At 37.9% G+C, this 16651-nt stretch overlaps 1 protein-coding gene across 2 annotated transcripts in view; it reads right to left on the reverse strand.

The window, feature by feature from the left end:
• The window catches only part of AFF2 (AF4/FMR2 family member 2), a 349256-nt gene that overhangs the window by 244397 nt on the left and 88208 nt on the right, over nt 1-16651 (reverse strand). For both annotated transcript variants that reach the window (XM_040614279.1, XM_040614278.1), the window contains exon 3: nt 8923-9813. In XM_040614279.1, coding sequence (XP_040470213.1) covers nt 8923-9813 — 891 coding nt within the window. The remainder of the gene's footprint in view (nt 1-8922; nt 9814-16651) is intronic.

Raw genomic sequence — 16651 nt, forward strand, 5'->3', positions numbered from 1 at the left:
TCAGAAAACCTCTTGGAGGTGTTTTCTACATATTCTTTTGTCATGGAAAAGAATGGTCACTCCCTCCCTAGGAAGAGAAGGAGATCCTCCCTACTCTGTGGGCCAACCATGGCCTCTATTCTCAGTGAGGAGTTAGGGATCTATAATGCTACCATAGATATCTCTATCTTCATTGTGTGTATTAATTTAAGAGTGTGAATATACCCATTTGTTTAGTCTCATTTACATACTTAACTAAATTTATGCTATTTTGCTGCTTTCAAGACTCAGCATGAGGGAATGGGAAACAAATTTTGCAGTGACCCAGCAGGAATCGAAAGGCAAAAGTCAACTCTTCTACTCACAACAGGAGACCTGGTGTTGGTACTTGCTACATCATCATGATTTTCAAAGGAGAAATTTTAAAACTTCCTTTGGCCTGAGATGAAACTCTCGGCATTTTAAAATTGTTTTTCTCTTGCTTTATTATATGAGGGAACGATTTAATGTTTCTTTTAAAATGGGAAATGGTATCACTTTCTCTGCCATAACAAAAGGCTGTTTTAGATTGTTTTATTACACCGTTTTTAAAAGCACATTGCCACAGCGTTTCATAGGAGTGTATTTACATTTACCTTTCTAAAACACACAGTATATTATGTTGCAATTAAAAGCCCACAAACTCAATCTGATATTTCTTCACTAATTTATTCCCAAGCCAATATGTATTTTAATGTTCCAAACCATTGCTAATTAACACATGGAAATATTTTAACATGGATTTTGATTAATTCCATTTAACAGTCTAACCAGTACTAAAACATATGTGGTGTGTCATTCCTTTCTTTTGAGGAAGGCATTGGCATTAAATCTTTCAATCTTCCTGAGCACCAAATGCTAATTTCAGGAAGATTAAATAACAGACTGCAGCTACAGTTTCCTTTCTTTACTTCCCAGAAGGTGAAATGAACATATTTATGTGGGAGGAATTTCTTTACTGCACAAGCCAAAATACAGAAATTAGATTTTTTTCCCCAACATTGCTAATACACTAGCAATTGCCTGCCAACTAAATAACTTTAACCTATATCTGCAGTTCATGGAGAGTTGCCAAGTTATATGTTCAACTTTCTTTCACTCTGTTTTTTTTATTAAAGTATTCCCATATGATGTTTTCACTTGCAGCTCCTAAATGCTTTTCCATACTTGAATCAGAGCTACCAGCCTATAGTGGGGTGGCTCTGGCCATAAAGCCGGACATGCTCATATAAGACCCTCCTCTGATTTTCACACTTTGAAGGTATGTTACAAACATGATTCATATGGTATTCCTCTAATGGTTTAAAATCTGACTATAACTCTGCACATCAACAAACTAAGCATACAAAATACCCAGAGGTATGCATGCAAGTAAGCATCTTATGCATATAAAAATACAAGAACACAGAGCAGGAGGCGGCTGCCTTCTGGATCTTGGGATAATTGCTCATATCTCGCATACAGCTTTTCACAAGATGGAGTTTGATGAGCTTAAGAACAGTTAAGCATTTCTGCTCTTGCAATTCCCACCAGAAAGATGACTATACCTGAGTACTGTAGCTCCCCTTTGCCCTACGGTGAGTCCAGTTTCCCTGTTCTTACTTCCACTGTCTCTTCTTCCACTCTGCTTCATGGTCAGCATGTTCCTACTGAAAGCTGAACAAAGGTTTGCTGTATGTTCAGATCACACCTACATCTCCCTCACTTGCATAAGTAACCTTTTGTTCTTATTCTTTCCCTAGGCCTTATTTCACTTATTGCAATATTCTTTGTAAATCTTCATTCTGCTTGATAATATATGATACTATCCCTCTTGCTTTACCTTTTGCTAGCCGTACTTCAGTCCCGACTGCTAACACAGCATCTGAACAGTGGTTTGTATTTGGTTTCCTATTGCCTCTACAACATCTAATAACAACACCCTCCACACCATTCAGCCACCCAGATTCCTGCCATCTGCAAAAAAGCATTCCAGTTGTTTCTTACTGATCTATGCCTACCAGATACAGCAAAGTCCAGTTTTCTACCTGACTACCATTTTCACCAGGATTACAACTTTCTTCTCTGAGTCTACATTTACGCCCACTGATTAGCTTGTATTTTCTTTCTGCCTCTTTTTATACTTTTAACAGGTGCTTGTTGGATGTAACGTTTTCATCATATTCACTAAATGACTTGCCTGGGGAGAAAGCCAATTATAGCTACTAGCAAGAGTCCGAGCTCTTGCTCAAGAAGCAGAGGCTGTCCTGAGAAGCCCCAGGTTCAGTCCCAGCGATGATTCACAACAGCTGTCATTGCCAATGCAAAAAATCTGTGCACACTCTCTTGACTGTACTTTAAAACACACGTGCCTTCTGTGTTATCAGATGATTTAAAACTGTAATTCCTGTGCTCTCTGCAAAGAAAGGAACAGAATAATTTGTGGAAAAAATACCTGAAAGTTATGACAGGAAAAGGCAGTGAATATGCAGGTAGGTTCTTTCAAACGAGCTGTTTGTTACTTTAAAGGTTCGCATCAGATAAAATAATATTTAACATAGCTGATGGTGAAGTTTACAAATGGCTATTCATTCTAGCACAGAAGGCCAAATGCTGATACTCAAATACCTGCCAATTCTGTCCTCAGTAGGAAGCATGCATGCTGTTCACTTGAGGGCTGATCACAGCCCAGAGTGAAAACACACATCATAAAAAATTCAAGTACCTGAAAATGGCATTTCTGTATCTTTTCTTACATGAGCATTCTTTGTTTTACAGTTCACAGAGATTATATTTATTAAAGCAGGACATGTTCCAGAAAAGTATTACCAAATAGTGCAAAGGTTCCAACTTGGTTACACCTGCTAAACTGGTCTTAGAAGAACACCCTCATTAGCTGACAACTAAGCAGACTATCAAGATCCAAGAGCATCCTCCCTCATGCAATTGCATGCCAGAGAGATGGAAACAAGATGCTGAAAAAATTAGCTTTACCAACTCCTCGTTATTATTCAAAAAGTACACTACCAGTCACAACACTTAACACTGTTTTTATATGGCTTGTGATGTTTTCCTTAACTTAATTGGAAGAAGCAGAAAAGATCCAGTTTTATCTATGGAAAAGCAGCCGTAGTAATACTTTCCCACCAGATATCTGAATGATATTCCTCTAAGGATGAAAAGCAAATATTATAATCCCCTTTTGTAGTCAGGGGTGCAGCGCACCAAAGCACTGAGGACCACCAATCAGAATGAGAACAGTATTGATAAAGACTTCTGCCTTCTGTTTGATTAAAGCACCTGTACAAATTAAATTGTCTGTAATGACTTTGAGAAATACCAAAGCGCCTGTCCCATAGTCACACGCCGAATCTATTTGCAGAGTTATGAATACACCCTACAGTCCCGCTACAGCCATTAAATGATGCCTCCACGTCTTTGCTCAAGCAAAACAAATCCTAATATTCTACCACTCTCCCCAAAGACTTTGAGGTCATTTTGCTTTGTGGCATTTCACATTACACCATTTGAATAACAGTATTTCTTACAATTAGCTTGGACCAATAACAAGCCACTCATAAGCAGTTACTTTGGCACTGAGAATTTCAAAAAGCTTTCAAAAAAAAAAAAAACCAAACAACCAAACCAACAACACAAACCACTTTTGAAGAGACTGACTCTTCACAAATAGAAGTACTTGAATTTCACTGAGATTTTTTTTCTTCCAGCAAGAAAAGGAGTAGCTTAAAACCCAAAACCCCACTAACAAATGCACAATAGGAAAGAAGTATCTAAACCTTCCTTCCCCAAACTAAATACACATGGTCAGATCTTTTAACCACACCTATTCAAGAGAGCTGAAGTGCCCTGTTCTACAGCCTTATGTGAAATGGAAAGGTCCCATTGGTCACAGTCATTCAAAATCAGGCCTTAACTATGTTTGTTAATGTTTGATTTTAAACAGGCAAGCTGTCCTCTTGCTATCGCTGCAAAACAGCTTTGCTAGCAATTGTCCAAGCAATCGGACAGTAGCCTTACAAAGGCCACAATAAGAGGTCTTCAGTTGAGTGGTGTCATATGGTGTTCATTTAGAAGTATCACAAGAACATTACTTCTCACAGTATTTACAAATGAAAAACATATGGCAGTAACCTGTAATACTGCAAGAAATACTGCTCTTTGGGTTTGTTTCTGGCCTCAGACTTTTGAAATATGAACCAAGCAAAGGGATTTCAGCTTAATGCATGATTCAGTCCATTTTTCAGAGCCCAAAGTCTGGGGAACAGCTACAGCTTGCATCTGAAAAAAGTGATTTGCCCACAACTATGGGTAATATACTATAGCTGGCAACTAGAGTAGCATGTATATCAAAAAAGGTGTGGGGGTGGTTAATTAAAGACATCTACATTCCATTTAATTAATTAAAAAAAAAAAAAGATATTAAACTGGCTTTGGTTCCTATAGTTTTGTAAGTCATATATAAGCCTCCTGCATTTACTATTTAGGTTCAATCGATATGGTTATCTACCTGTCAATTTTTCTTGCTCTTTAATGCAGAAAGAGAGCAGCCTTTTTTATAGCTAGCTCAGAAAGTACTAAGCTAATCAATACATGCAGCGATAACAGAATGATTTGAAACACGTAACAGAAGCTTATCACTCTGCAGTATACTGAACCCATCAAAATATTTTCCTAGAAGTAAAGTGAAAATAGAAGATCTCCATTTTTTATTACTTAAGTGGGTGGTGACATAGATTTTGTAGGCCTTTTGGATTTGTTCCTAGCTTTGTATTTTTGTGAAAATTTGGTACACAAGCATTTGTGCTTTGTAGGAACATGAGGCCAATTTTGCAGTAAGATTTAAAAACTCTGCCTTGACAATCAAACATTATCTCAATTGCCCTTGATTTCCTGTCTCTAAACATTGATTGGAAATCCATGCATTGTTCTGGAGAGCTGCACATAAAATTTTTCCAGGAACACATCTTCTGATATTCCTGCAGACCTTAAACCCCTTTGCTTTACTCAGTACTCTCAGTAATTTGTGTTCAAGCCAAATCTGAAAAGTACAGGCTTTCTTTCAGCTACCTCCTGCCGAGTTAGTCAATTTGAAATAATTTGTAAGCATCTGATTCCTAGAGGTTTAAATATACATGCATGTATCAAGATTCTGGATTTTAATGCGGTAGGGAGAGGTTCAGCTGTTATTGTGGTCTCTAGCCACTACTTTTTTCAAGAAATGCAAAGGATTTAACTATGCAGTTCTCTGAAGGGTAATTAACAATCATCTGCCATCACACAATTTAAGTAGGTGGAATTCTACATAATACAAAAGATCTTTGCAATGTCCCAGGCTTGCCACAATTCACCAAATGTTAAATGCAAGCTCAAAATTAATATATATATATAAGTATGTAAGTATGCATATAAATGTAGAATAAAGAGATGAGTCAATAAGAAAAGAACAGGAAATAATGTTTACAGCTTGAGGCTTTCTGTCAATTTTTCTACCTGTTTTAGCTCCAAGGCCATTGTTATCAATTCTATGTCATGATGTCTGGTGTATTTCTGAATGTCCTCCTGAAAAAACGATGGCCTTGTGGCTTCCCAGTTCTGAAAGGTCTGCTTCCCAATTTCTGAATCTCAGAGGCTGGCAAGCCTGGGTGCTAGTTGTTTCATTGGGTTTTACTCAAGGCACCAAACAGTAAAAAGTTTTACCTTCACCCTTAGAAAGCAATATTGATAAGTAAAACAGAGGAGAAAGGTTTAAGAAATCAAAAGGATCACAAAATCATAAAGAAGTCTACAGGGGCTCTGCTGTTCCCATTGCCCACCTAGAAACAGCCACTCATAGCGCAGGCAGGTCTGAACTAGCTCCGTGGGGTGAGTCAAGGTCTGGAAATCACATGACAGCATCCACTCTGAGGCAAGGATTAGTCCACAGGTGCATAAGTGCTGCTAACACTACCTCCTGACCCCGTCCGGTAAGTCTGTGTGAACTTACCATGAATTTCTACAAACTCAGAAATCACTAAACCACAATCCGTTGCACAGTGGAGACATGCCAGCAGCAAGGCATTAACAATGTTGTCCGTTCCAGAGGAGCTGAAAGATGGATGGGCATCTCTGAGGGCAGAATTGGGCCCAGCGAACGAACAAAGATTCTTGGAGCCACACCTCAAGTGACACAAATTATGTTATAAAATTAATCACTTCCTTACACATGGCAGAATGCTTCCAGGGCACTCAACATCCTATTCCATTAAGCCATGATAAATGAGACCATATTTCCACATCGGTCTGAACCCATCTTTTAAATCTGCTTGTTCAAATATTTGGTTACTTATTCCCTTCCCCCACAAGATAGCAAAAAACGTCTTTTCCAACTTTACATGTCCTAATAGATGCTGTTATTGCAGGACCATGAGCTAGGAATTCTAACAGAATTCCTTATCTTATGAGCAGGCAAAATTTTGAGAGAAAAACATTTGGTGAACAATCTCTATGTGTACATTCAGCCACTTGAAAAAAATGGACTCCAAGATACAGGAGAGACGCAGAACAAATTACGGAGAAATGCCTTCGAGAAGTAACTTTCCTACTGCTAGCATGAAGATGATCACCACCACCACCTGGAACAGTGTTAGGATGGAAACCCATGGAGCAGGAGCAAAATTGTTTCAAGCAGATCACTACGGCTCGGGGTGGCTAGGGAAGGTTCATAAATTGATAAGCACCACTGAAGGATCGTAAGCCTCCACATCAATTGTATAAAGATTACAACAGAGCCACTCACTGCAGCCATTCTGAAAAGGTTATGGGTTTCACAGGTGTGCACTGTCAGTTCTGATTAAGCTTAAACTAAACCAGTTATCTATAACGCTGGATTGGAAGGGGTTTTATTGCTGAACGCAGGGTAAATCAAACTCAGGATACACATCTGTGGAAAAACACAGAGGGCCAAAGTTCACAGTCCTGATACAGGCAAAAACCCCCTCCAAACTCAGGAGGAGATTTGCCTGTAAAGGGCCCATTGGTCTGGCTATTGTCATATGTTCTGTGTTGGAAAGTTATTCATCACCTTAACACAGCTTTGGGTTTTCTTTCCCTCTTCAGATTATTGTTCGCTCTTAATACACGATTATTATCTGCATTCATTTCTAAAGTGCCTAGAGTTTACCATTTATCTGAACATAAATGAAATTAATTATACACCTATACTTTTCACGACATAGGATATAAACTAAAGCAGCTATAGCAACAAATTCACAATGTAATTTTTCATCTGTGCGAGTAGGAACCTTTCCAAAACCAACAATTCACATCAGAGGTTCTTAGAGCTATGCAGAAAGACTCTGGGTAAAATCCCATGCCCCAAAATAATTGCTAACAACTCAATTGATTTCAACAGTACCAGGTTTTCACTCAAAAACTAAAGAAAGAAAAAATGTATTCTCAATAGTTGATACAAGTTGCAAAAGGTACACTTTATTTCCAAAAATACCTCATACTAATGCTGCACTTTAAAGTGCCTCTATTGATTCATAGTGTTAATAGATGGCAAAAGTGAAAAAATGTATTTGCTTTTGCAACATCATTATTTCCTTTGCATGCAATTATTTACTTGCCAAACAATGCTAGCGACAAATCGCAACAGACTATGAAGCCTTCTACATCAGCAGATTTTTAACCTAAGGTAAAAATAAACAGAAACATCTGTAAAGTAATCTTGTACAAAGCTACGTTTATTAACAAATACATTTTCTAATAAAACACCATCTGCAAGCAACCCTCAGCTTCCACTTGATATAAATAGGCCTTTTACTGTTTTCAGATGCAGTTCCCAGAAAATTATTCCAAGCTCTACTGCAAAACACATCAGTCTTTGTTGCTGCCTGGAATGTTAATAAATAACATCAAGTTTTTAAATAGTCAAACAAATTATTGGCTTGAAACAATTATTCCAATAGAAAAAGCTGACCTTTTGCAATAAAGTGGTTTAAGAATGCATTACTCCTCATTCCTAGTATAAAAATATTACCAAGCAGGGAAATATTTTGGGGAAAACAGAAAGCTATGAAAAACCCATATTGCAATTCTGCTCATATGTACACTATAAACCTACCTTGAAAAGGTTACTTCTTTAGAAAAAACTCAGAATAAGAGAAAAACTATACAGAGTATGAATAGTTCAGTTGGTATCCTTATTATACATCTGTGCTTGGAATGGACACAAATACGAACCAACTAAAATGTTCCTCAGAGGAGCACTGTACTGACCAGCAATACAAAATTCGACAGCTTAAACTGTTGGTAGCAGAGATTGGGACTGAATCCCAATATTAAAAGCTCTTCAAAATGCATAAAAGCTTTAATGGGACACATTTTCATAAGCATTACTCCGAACTTAAGCCATGTTAATTCCATTAAAAGCAACAGGAATTTAGCAAACTCTGCAAATAAACTCCTTACTGGTAGAACTATTTAGTACCACTGAAATTTGAACACTGCAGTTATTCCTTAGAGTTTAAAACAGCAATCTTCCTATCAAACTGGCTCCTACCTAAAAAATGCAAGATTGAAAACTGCTGATGAACTGAGATATTGGAGGTCTCTGTCCAGAATTCTAGCTGGTATAAACATATTACACCCAAAAGAGATCTAGCCTTTTAATATTAATCAGAAACAAGCAATGTTAGTATTCCAAACTGCGCTTTAAAAACTTCATTAAATATTGCTACTGGAACTATCACAACAAACTTTGCCAAAAGTAGTCATGCACATTCTAGAAAAAAAAAAAAAAAAAAAAAAAAGGAATGTTTTAGACTGTAATTCCAGGAAATGGAACTGCATACTTCCAGAGAAAAATATTCAGTGCATGAAATACTCAAGCAGCACTAGAGAGAAATATTTTAAACTACTTACTTCACTAACAGGAGGAATGTTGAGCTTTGGTACTTTGTTCTTCGAACTAGGCGTGTTCACTTTTCCTTCCAGCAGTGTTCCAAAGGACTGATTTCCATATCCACTCTCAATTTCTATCGGAGGTTTCAGTTCAGGTGAGTCATTGGGTACCTGGTCCTGACCATCCATAGGCCTGACATATGCTGTAGGCTTTTGCTGGACCATGCTGTTTTTGCAGTGAAGCCCTGGTGGGAAGTTCTGGGTCGAAAGACTGTTGTTCGCAGATAACAAAGAAGTGGAAGGAAGTGGAGATCCAGGACCATGACCTACAAATTCAAGCTCTGTGGGTGACTTGGAATGACTGTTTTCTTTGTAAGTATGTTCTCCAGGTGCTGACTTTGAATGAGTATGCCTCCTCGAATGTGAAGATGCTGCCATAGAATTTGCTTCCTCAGTTCCTCCACTTTTATGCTGCTCACTCTGACAATTATAAAGGTCTTCAAACCTGCCCTGTGGCTGGTCGTGAGAAGAACTATGCTTTGTTCGACTCTGCTGACTACTGGATTGGCTTGGCTGGGCCCCACTAGAGTTGTGACCACCACGTGACCAGTCTGTCCTCGACTTCCTGCTGCTCTGGTGACTGTGTAGCAAAGTAGAATTAGATGACAATGAAGAAGGCGGAGGCATTGATGTCGATGAATGGCCACTAATCTGATGAGATGGGATCATCCTGTTTCTTGGTTCTGGGAAAAAGTTCTGTTCATTTTTGTCAATGGGTGTTTGTGGGACAGAATTCTTTGGGATTCCTACAAGGTGGCTCTGGTTGGAATGGTTGGTTAACAGGTCCTTCATCTCATCATAATTTCCCAGTGTGTTCTGCACACGGTTTGCAAGGGCATCGCCTTTATTTGTCTAAAATATCAAAAAATAAATAGAGGAAGAGTGAGTAAATTTCCGATTACAAGTTACTGCTCAGAATAGTTGTCTTAGAAGATGGCAAATGTTAGCTGTTTAATGGTGTCATGCTGACATTTAATTTAATTTCAATTACATTTTGCATATGTTATGTGAGAAAAACCTATCAATAACTGTGTTCAAAGAATCTCTTGAAACAGGCTTGCATGAGTAACACTTGTATACTGCTTCCCATTTTCTTAAATATGCTCTCAGAGAAGTGTTTAAATTGCATCAGTTATGGATGTTAGGAGCAAAATAAGCTGGGTTTATGTCAGAGATGTTGGGCTTGTACATTTCATATCGTGCAAAACATGAACGTGCAATTACTGGCTACTGAGCATTTGAATTGCAATCACAGAGTTTATTTAAGTATGTTATTGCTCTATCAGCCCCTTGACCCATAGTCCTGCCATAAATAGAAGCTGGGTAGTCTGTAATAAACATACAGTGCCAAACTCTTCACTCCAGTGTAACTCCAATTACTTTTCTATAGAGGCTTTAGATTGACCTGAGCTATCTACCATCTGAATCCAGAAAAGAAAAAGCTTCTACCCACTCAAATGCTACAGTGGCTTCAAATAAAAGATCATTCAAAAATATTTTCTTATAGAACATAAATAGACATGATTGCCACATTCTTAACTATCAGGATTCTTCCATTGTCTGCAGGCTGGTTGTACTTATGAATCATGCTTTTCTTTGAATTCCAGTAATTATTGAATAAATACTGACTCATCTGTGTTTCAGTGCTATTATACTTTTTCTTATGAAGCATGAAGTGCTTTTTTTTTGTTCTTTTTCCTTTTCCCTCTCACTTGTAAAAAACCTGGACAAACAAACTGGAAGCTATAATTAATAAGCAGCTAATTTCCTCTCTCTTTCTGTTCTAACTCACCCCATCACCCCACAGAGACACAAAGTACCAGCCTTCTTATGACCTTTATATTCCACTGAAATGACCAGCAGAGAACAAAAACATCTTATTCCCCATGCTTATTAATTTACAAGACTCAAAGGATAAAAAACAAAGCAAAACTGTCATTTCTGTTCAAGCAGACAGTTAACTTCTACAGTCTGGAATTACATGACCAAGTTGCAGTGTACATAAGATACTTCAGGATACAGCCAACTATACTTCTCCTTATGTTTGGGGTGTTTCTTCACTCACTACAGCAAGCAGTGCCACAGTCCAAAGATGTCTTAACATTAGGTCATAAAGATGGGAAAAGACATCACTATGAGCTTGTGCTTGGTTAGAGAGTGTCACACTCCATTTCTTGACGAGGTACCCTACCATGCCACTGATTTCATTTTCTTGAAGTATTAAGTAGAAGTTTGAGTGATGAAAAAAATCCATGCATGGATTTCTCCTGAAATATCTGCTTATACTACCCACTGCTGAACTAGTCAGGAGATGAGAATATTGTAGAAAGATTTTTTTTTTTCCTTAGTACTACACATGTCATAAAAAATGTTGAAAAAGAAGATAGTAAATGCAAGTTTCTTTTTTCCCGTTCTCAGGGATTGTAACATATATTACCACTGCACTAAGGCAGTGATTTAAAAATTAACTGTTCAATGTTGTTCTCACCTATATACATTTTGCCAGTGCTCCTAACTGACACAGTTAATAATCCCAGTTGTGGAGAACCACGAATCACTTTTATTCACCAAGTCCCTAGGTTGGTCATTTTAGTGGCAAAAATTATATTCCAGCTAAGCCAAGAATAAGGTCTTTGTATATGAGCAGTCTCCTTCAACTGAGTTGCACAATGAGCTGTTTGGGCAGCAGCCAAAACCAGACTCTCTCTGTTCAACCCCCAATTTAAAACAAGGAGATTCCATTGTGCTTAAGGGCCCAGCAAGAATTATGATGCAAAGTCTAAACACTTACATACTTGTTCTGTTTCCTCCTTCCCCAAACACTTTAACTCCTTATGGGATAGCCCATAGGAAATAACCAAGTATTGAAAAATGCCTGACCAAATGCCTTCACCTCTGGTTCAGCTAGACTTCCAGGGTGCATTTAGCTTACTTTCCAGAAAGCAAAAGTTTCTTTTTTCTTTGTTTTGTTTTGTTTATTAAAAAAAAAAAAAAAAAAAAAAAAAAAAAGTACTGACAACATATCATCACGGTAACACTTCAACATCACAGAATTAAATGACTCCTGTCTAGATCCTCACAGAGGGAATCGGTATTTTAATTTGAATGTAGAGTTTTTCAATCATTTTTGTGTTGGAGGTAACTGATTCTCAGATTATTTTCTATTACATGTCACATAAAAATAAATATAATTTTTATTTGATATTAACTCTGTTTCATGCGGAATGTTCACTTCTGGGGATAAACAATACTGTATGAATGTTAGGAATTATTATTTGTAGTCATTTACTGGGGGCATTAATAACAAAAAAAATATTTTCTGAAAATCATGGAGATTAAATTAAATATCCTTAGCATATTTTAAGTGCACTAAAGCCCATATCCAATAGCTATTGAAGTCAATAGAAGGATTATTACTCTGTTCAATGGCCTTTGGACCAGATTGCAAAGCAAAAAACACACAGTGAATGCGAGTGGTCATGTGGCTTATGCTTAAATCAATCTAGAGTGCATACAACTAACACCAGAGTTGTTCATTACAACCTGAACAAGCTCAGGTGTGTAGTGCAGTGCACTACCTGCATTTAAGACATAAAGCATATCATTAATGTTTTTATTTTATTTCCTCAACAAATTCAGGGTTCTCATGAGAAGTATTCTTAACAAGTCTGGATACCAGCAAGACAAACACAAAATCCATCATAATTTCTGGCTGCTCTTTGTTACTTCCAGATTGGGGGCAATTTCTGCCTTCATATTCTGGATAACTGGCTGATTCCTTAAAGGAAATTTCTGCACAATTTATTTTCTGAACAGCATGTTGAACCACAATTTTTCCACTATCAAGGAAATGCAGTATTTTCGGAGTATTCCAAGCCATAAATTATATGTCTGGTTTGTGACTCATGGCTAGTAGTGCTCCCCCTCATTCTAGGCTCTTGTTAATTTAGGAAATGTACACCTTCCTACATTTGCCTCTATTGCTTTCAAAAGAAGAGCTGTAATAGAATCCTATTGGAAGACTAATTTCCTAGCTAGCTATTGCATTATAGTTTCACAAAGAAAAGAACTAATGCACTCAAACTTATAGGCCCAGTTTACAAGGGTTTTGTGAAAATTTGTATGAAACTTGAGGTTTCATAATTCATTCACTTTCTTATGCCTCATAGTTAAACTAACCTCCATGGATTAGAAGCTGAGATCTTTTTTATGCTAAACTTGAATAGCATGGAAGGGCTTTACCTTACCATGAAAAAGATAAATGATTTAACATTCACCAAAGGCTCCCCAATGGAAATGCTGCCCATTGGGTTCTCTTTCTCAAGCTGAACTCTTCTGAGACAATTCCTTTGAAAAGTAACAAAAATACTCCTACTGTTCCCTCTAAAATACCCATCTCTGAAACTCTTTACTAATTCAAAACATTAAAAGGTATCAACAATTCAGTAGTAAAATTGCAGCTTCTCTCAGGAAAACTCTGACACCGCTTTTTCAAATGTCTGTTGTCATAACACTGCAGGCTCTTCTCTGATCACTTCTGCAAAATCAAGCATTAGCAGGTTGCACCGGAGTTCAAAGGCCAGACCAGCAACCCACTTGCATTAAAGGATAACACAGCCCTCACTGCCCAACCTTCCCAAAATAATGCTGGATGTCATCACATTGTCAAAGGTGTTGTTTCCCCACATGAGACAGTGGAGCTTCAAAAGAACACTCTTATATTTTAATAAACATCTACAAATGTATTTTATAAACCCACAGAAATAAGTATCTCTTTTCATGTATGTGTACACATACATACACTACAAAGCATCAATGTAAAAACATGAGCTTGTCCAAAATTATAATGATCAATTATGTTTTATTTGACAGAGGGGTAGAAAGATGCTCTAACAGCTAGAGCGAATGCATGATAGATGGACGCAGACACTCCACACGCTAATGATACACAATGGCAGTATGCTCCACGAGAAAATTTGGACTCCTTTCTTTGACCAAGTTTTAATATCCCCAACTTTAGGGTGATTGTAAAACAGTTGCCAGTTGTTCAAGTCTTTAAAATGTCAAAACAGCAGTGGTGGTATTCCCCACCCCAACAGTCCCTTCTCTGGGTTAACTGTTGAAGTAAATGAGAAAAGAATGTTAAATTAGTAAGGACACTACATCTGGCAATAAAAGAAAGGAAAAGAGACCATTTTCTGAGACCTGATACTACCAATCTTCCCTTTGCCACTGTAGTCTCCATCCCACCTCACATCCCCAGACCTTTCAGAAACTTATCAGCCATCCTTTGAGCTGACGCTCATTAGAAGAGCTAGCCCAGCTGAGGATGTGGACCTTGCGCCTACCACAGGCCACCACAGCTGAATTTGTTGGACAGTGTCTAATCTCACCCAGGTCCCACTGAGAGCAACCAGAAGAGACAAAAAGATGGGCGCAGCTTATTCTGCGCCCAGGCCTCGAGTTTCACCCATACAGAAACATCTGTTCATCTCAAAATGGAAAATGAATTTAAATTGAATATGTAGCACATTTGTTCTCACCTCATGGCTTCTTCATTTTACTTTAGAATAAATACGAACAAACTCCTGAATTTAAGTTTTGCAGTTGCTTTAGAATACAAGCCACTACATATCCCCTAAGAGTTAGATCCAGCTTTCATTAGTTCCTAGGAAAGTGTACTGGCTGGTTCTTAGCAAGGCAGAACTTAGAAAGGAAATACCAGCCTATCACTTTGTAATATTTTTTTTCTCCATACGGTAAAATATAGGCAAGACCTAGCTTTCCTATTCAGTCTTGGTTCAATTTGTTTCGCAAATCTAAGACAGATGTAAGTATTTTTGCAAGCAATTTCCTCTTAATTTTTATCTTTCACATTTTATAATTACAATTCTTTTTTAGGATAGTAACACATTATACTTCGCTCAATCCCACAGATCTGACAAACTTCTCTGCCAAGCAGGTGAAAAGCAATTAAAAAAAATAAAAATAGTTGTTCAGGAAAATCAGTAGGGTATTTTTTTGCTTTTTAATTCTTCATTTTTTTGACAAAACATATGCTCTGTGTATGATTGTTGCCAATACATGCACACTAAACAGATGTAAAATCAGATAATATCATTCTTATGGTACAATAGATACTGACAGGCTGTATTTTTAGTTCCTGACACAAAATTTTGCAGTGATTTGCATATCGGTCTACCTACTGAAATCCAAATGACCGCTTACATGAACAAAAACGTTTGCACAACCTGCAGGAAGTCTCAACAAAATCAGTTCATAGTATGTTATTAATCCCCTAAATAAAGTGCTAAAATGCGGTTCAGAAATAGTGCATTGACTAGGCTTTTATAAAAACAAAACAAAAGACCCCACAAACAAACTGTCCTAGTGCATAGACTTATTTGGCTGAATAAGTCTCTGTCACAGATGAGTGAAATGCACTTTGTACAAAAGAAAAGGAGCAGTATGTTTTACTGAGGTAAAATAATAATTTGACAGAGTTCAATAAGTTGGATGGCATTTAACACCGTTTAACAGTGGTTTGACAAGGTTCAATAAGTTTGATGGCAAGGTTCCCCTAATTAATTACTGCATAGAAGAAACATACAAAGGAAAATCGAGTTACAATGATTCACACAGAGAAGGAAGATGCAGAGTGAGGAGGACCCTGTCACTGAGTCATGCGGTTCAGAGTGGACCCCCTTGCTCTCTAAACCCCTTTTGGAGCCTAGGTGCGGCTGTATCCAATCTTAGTCTCAGACCTGCTCAATGGGTTATGTCTAATAGAATTATCCATACCATATTTACTATAATATTGAGTAGCTACATGGATTAGTAATGTTTCATAGTATTAATTCAGCATGCTATCAGTCACTTACCAAGGATCTGCCACAATAAGGGAAGGTATCTCTCTTCCCTGGGTAAGGACGGATCTCTTATTCTCAGGTAAGGAATCTCTACCCTTGAGAGGTGTCTCCACTCAAGGGCAGAGTTACCTGGCGTGCAGTCCAGCTGCAGTTCAGGGAGAGCCCAAACTGGGCCCACCCTAATGGTAATATTTATAGGGTGAAGTAGTTGGCTGCTAGTCAATAATACAGACAAGATAGATGTCTTCATTTTAGCTCTGATATCTTGACTGTACTTTGGTTATCTTGCACTTCTGGGTTTCGAAACCAGCTTTCAAAATATTTTTCAAGACACCTTCACTCCCTTGTAGGTGAGCCAGGAGCTTTCCAGCTTGCAAGTTCATCCTGAGGACATGAGGCCTGTTGCTCCTTAGTCAGCCTGAACCAAAGTACAGCTAGGAGTCAAGTGTATCCATCACACTCTCCCAGTCTATAATTACTAGACACCATTTGATAATAATGCTAGTCTTTCCTCCTCCTTTTTGGGCGATTTTCAAAGAGCCCTCATCCTCCCTATAGCTGCTATCAATGTAAAATGGAAAGATGAAGTGGTGGCCTTTCAATAGATGGCACTGATTGGGAGGAGAAAGAGGTACGGAAATTTACATTCTGATGAATTCTGCAGGGAATGTCTTAGTGAAAATCAAAGAAGCAGAAATCATAAAGGGGGACATCCCTTGGTGATGAAAATCTCAGGCAGCAAAGCTCCTTAGAGAGAACAAGACTTGTCATTAAGTCCCTTTCATACCCTTGTTACGTTCCCCAAAGATTCAAGACAGTCT

This window comes from Falco naumanni, chromosome 14 (assembly GCF_017639655.2).
Source record: "Falco naumanni isolate bFalNau1 chromosome 14, bFalNau1.pat, whole genome shotgun sequence".
Classification (NCBI taxonomy): domain Eukaryota; kingdom Metazoa; phylum Chordata; class Aves; order Falconiformes; family Falconidae; genus Falco; species Falco naumanni.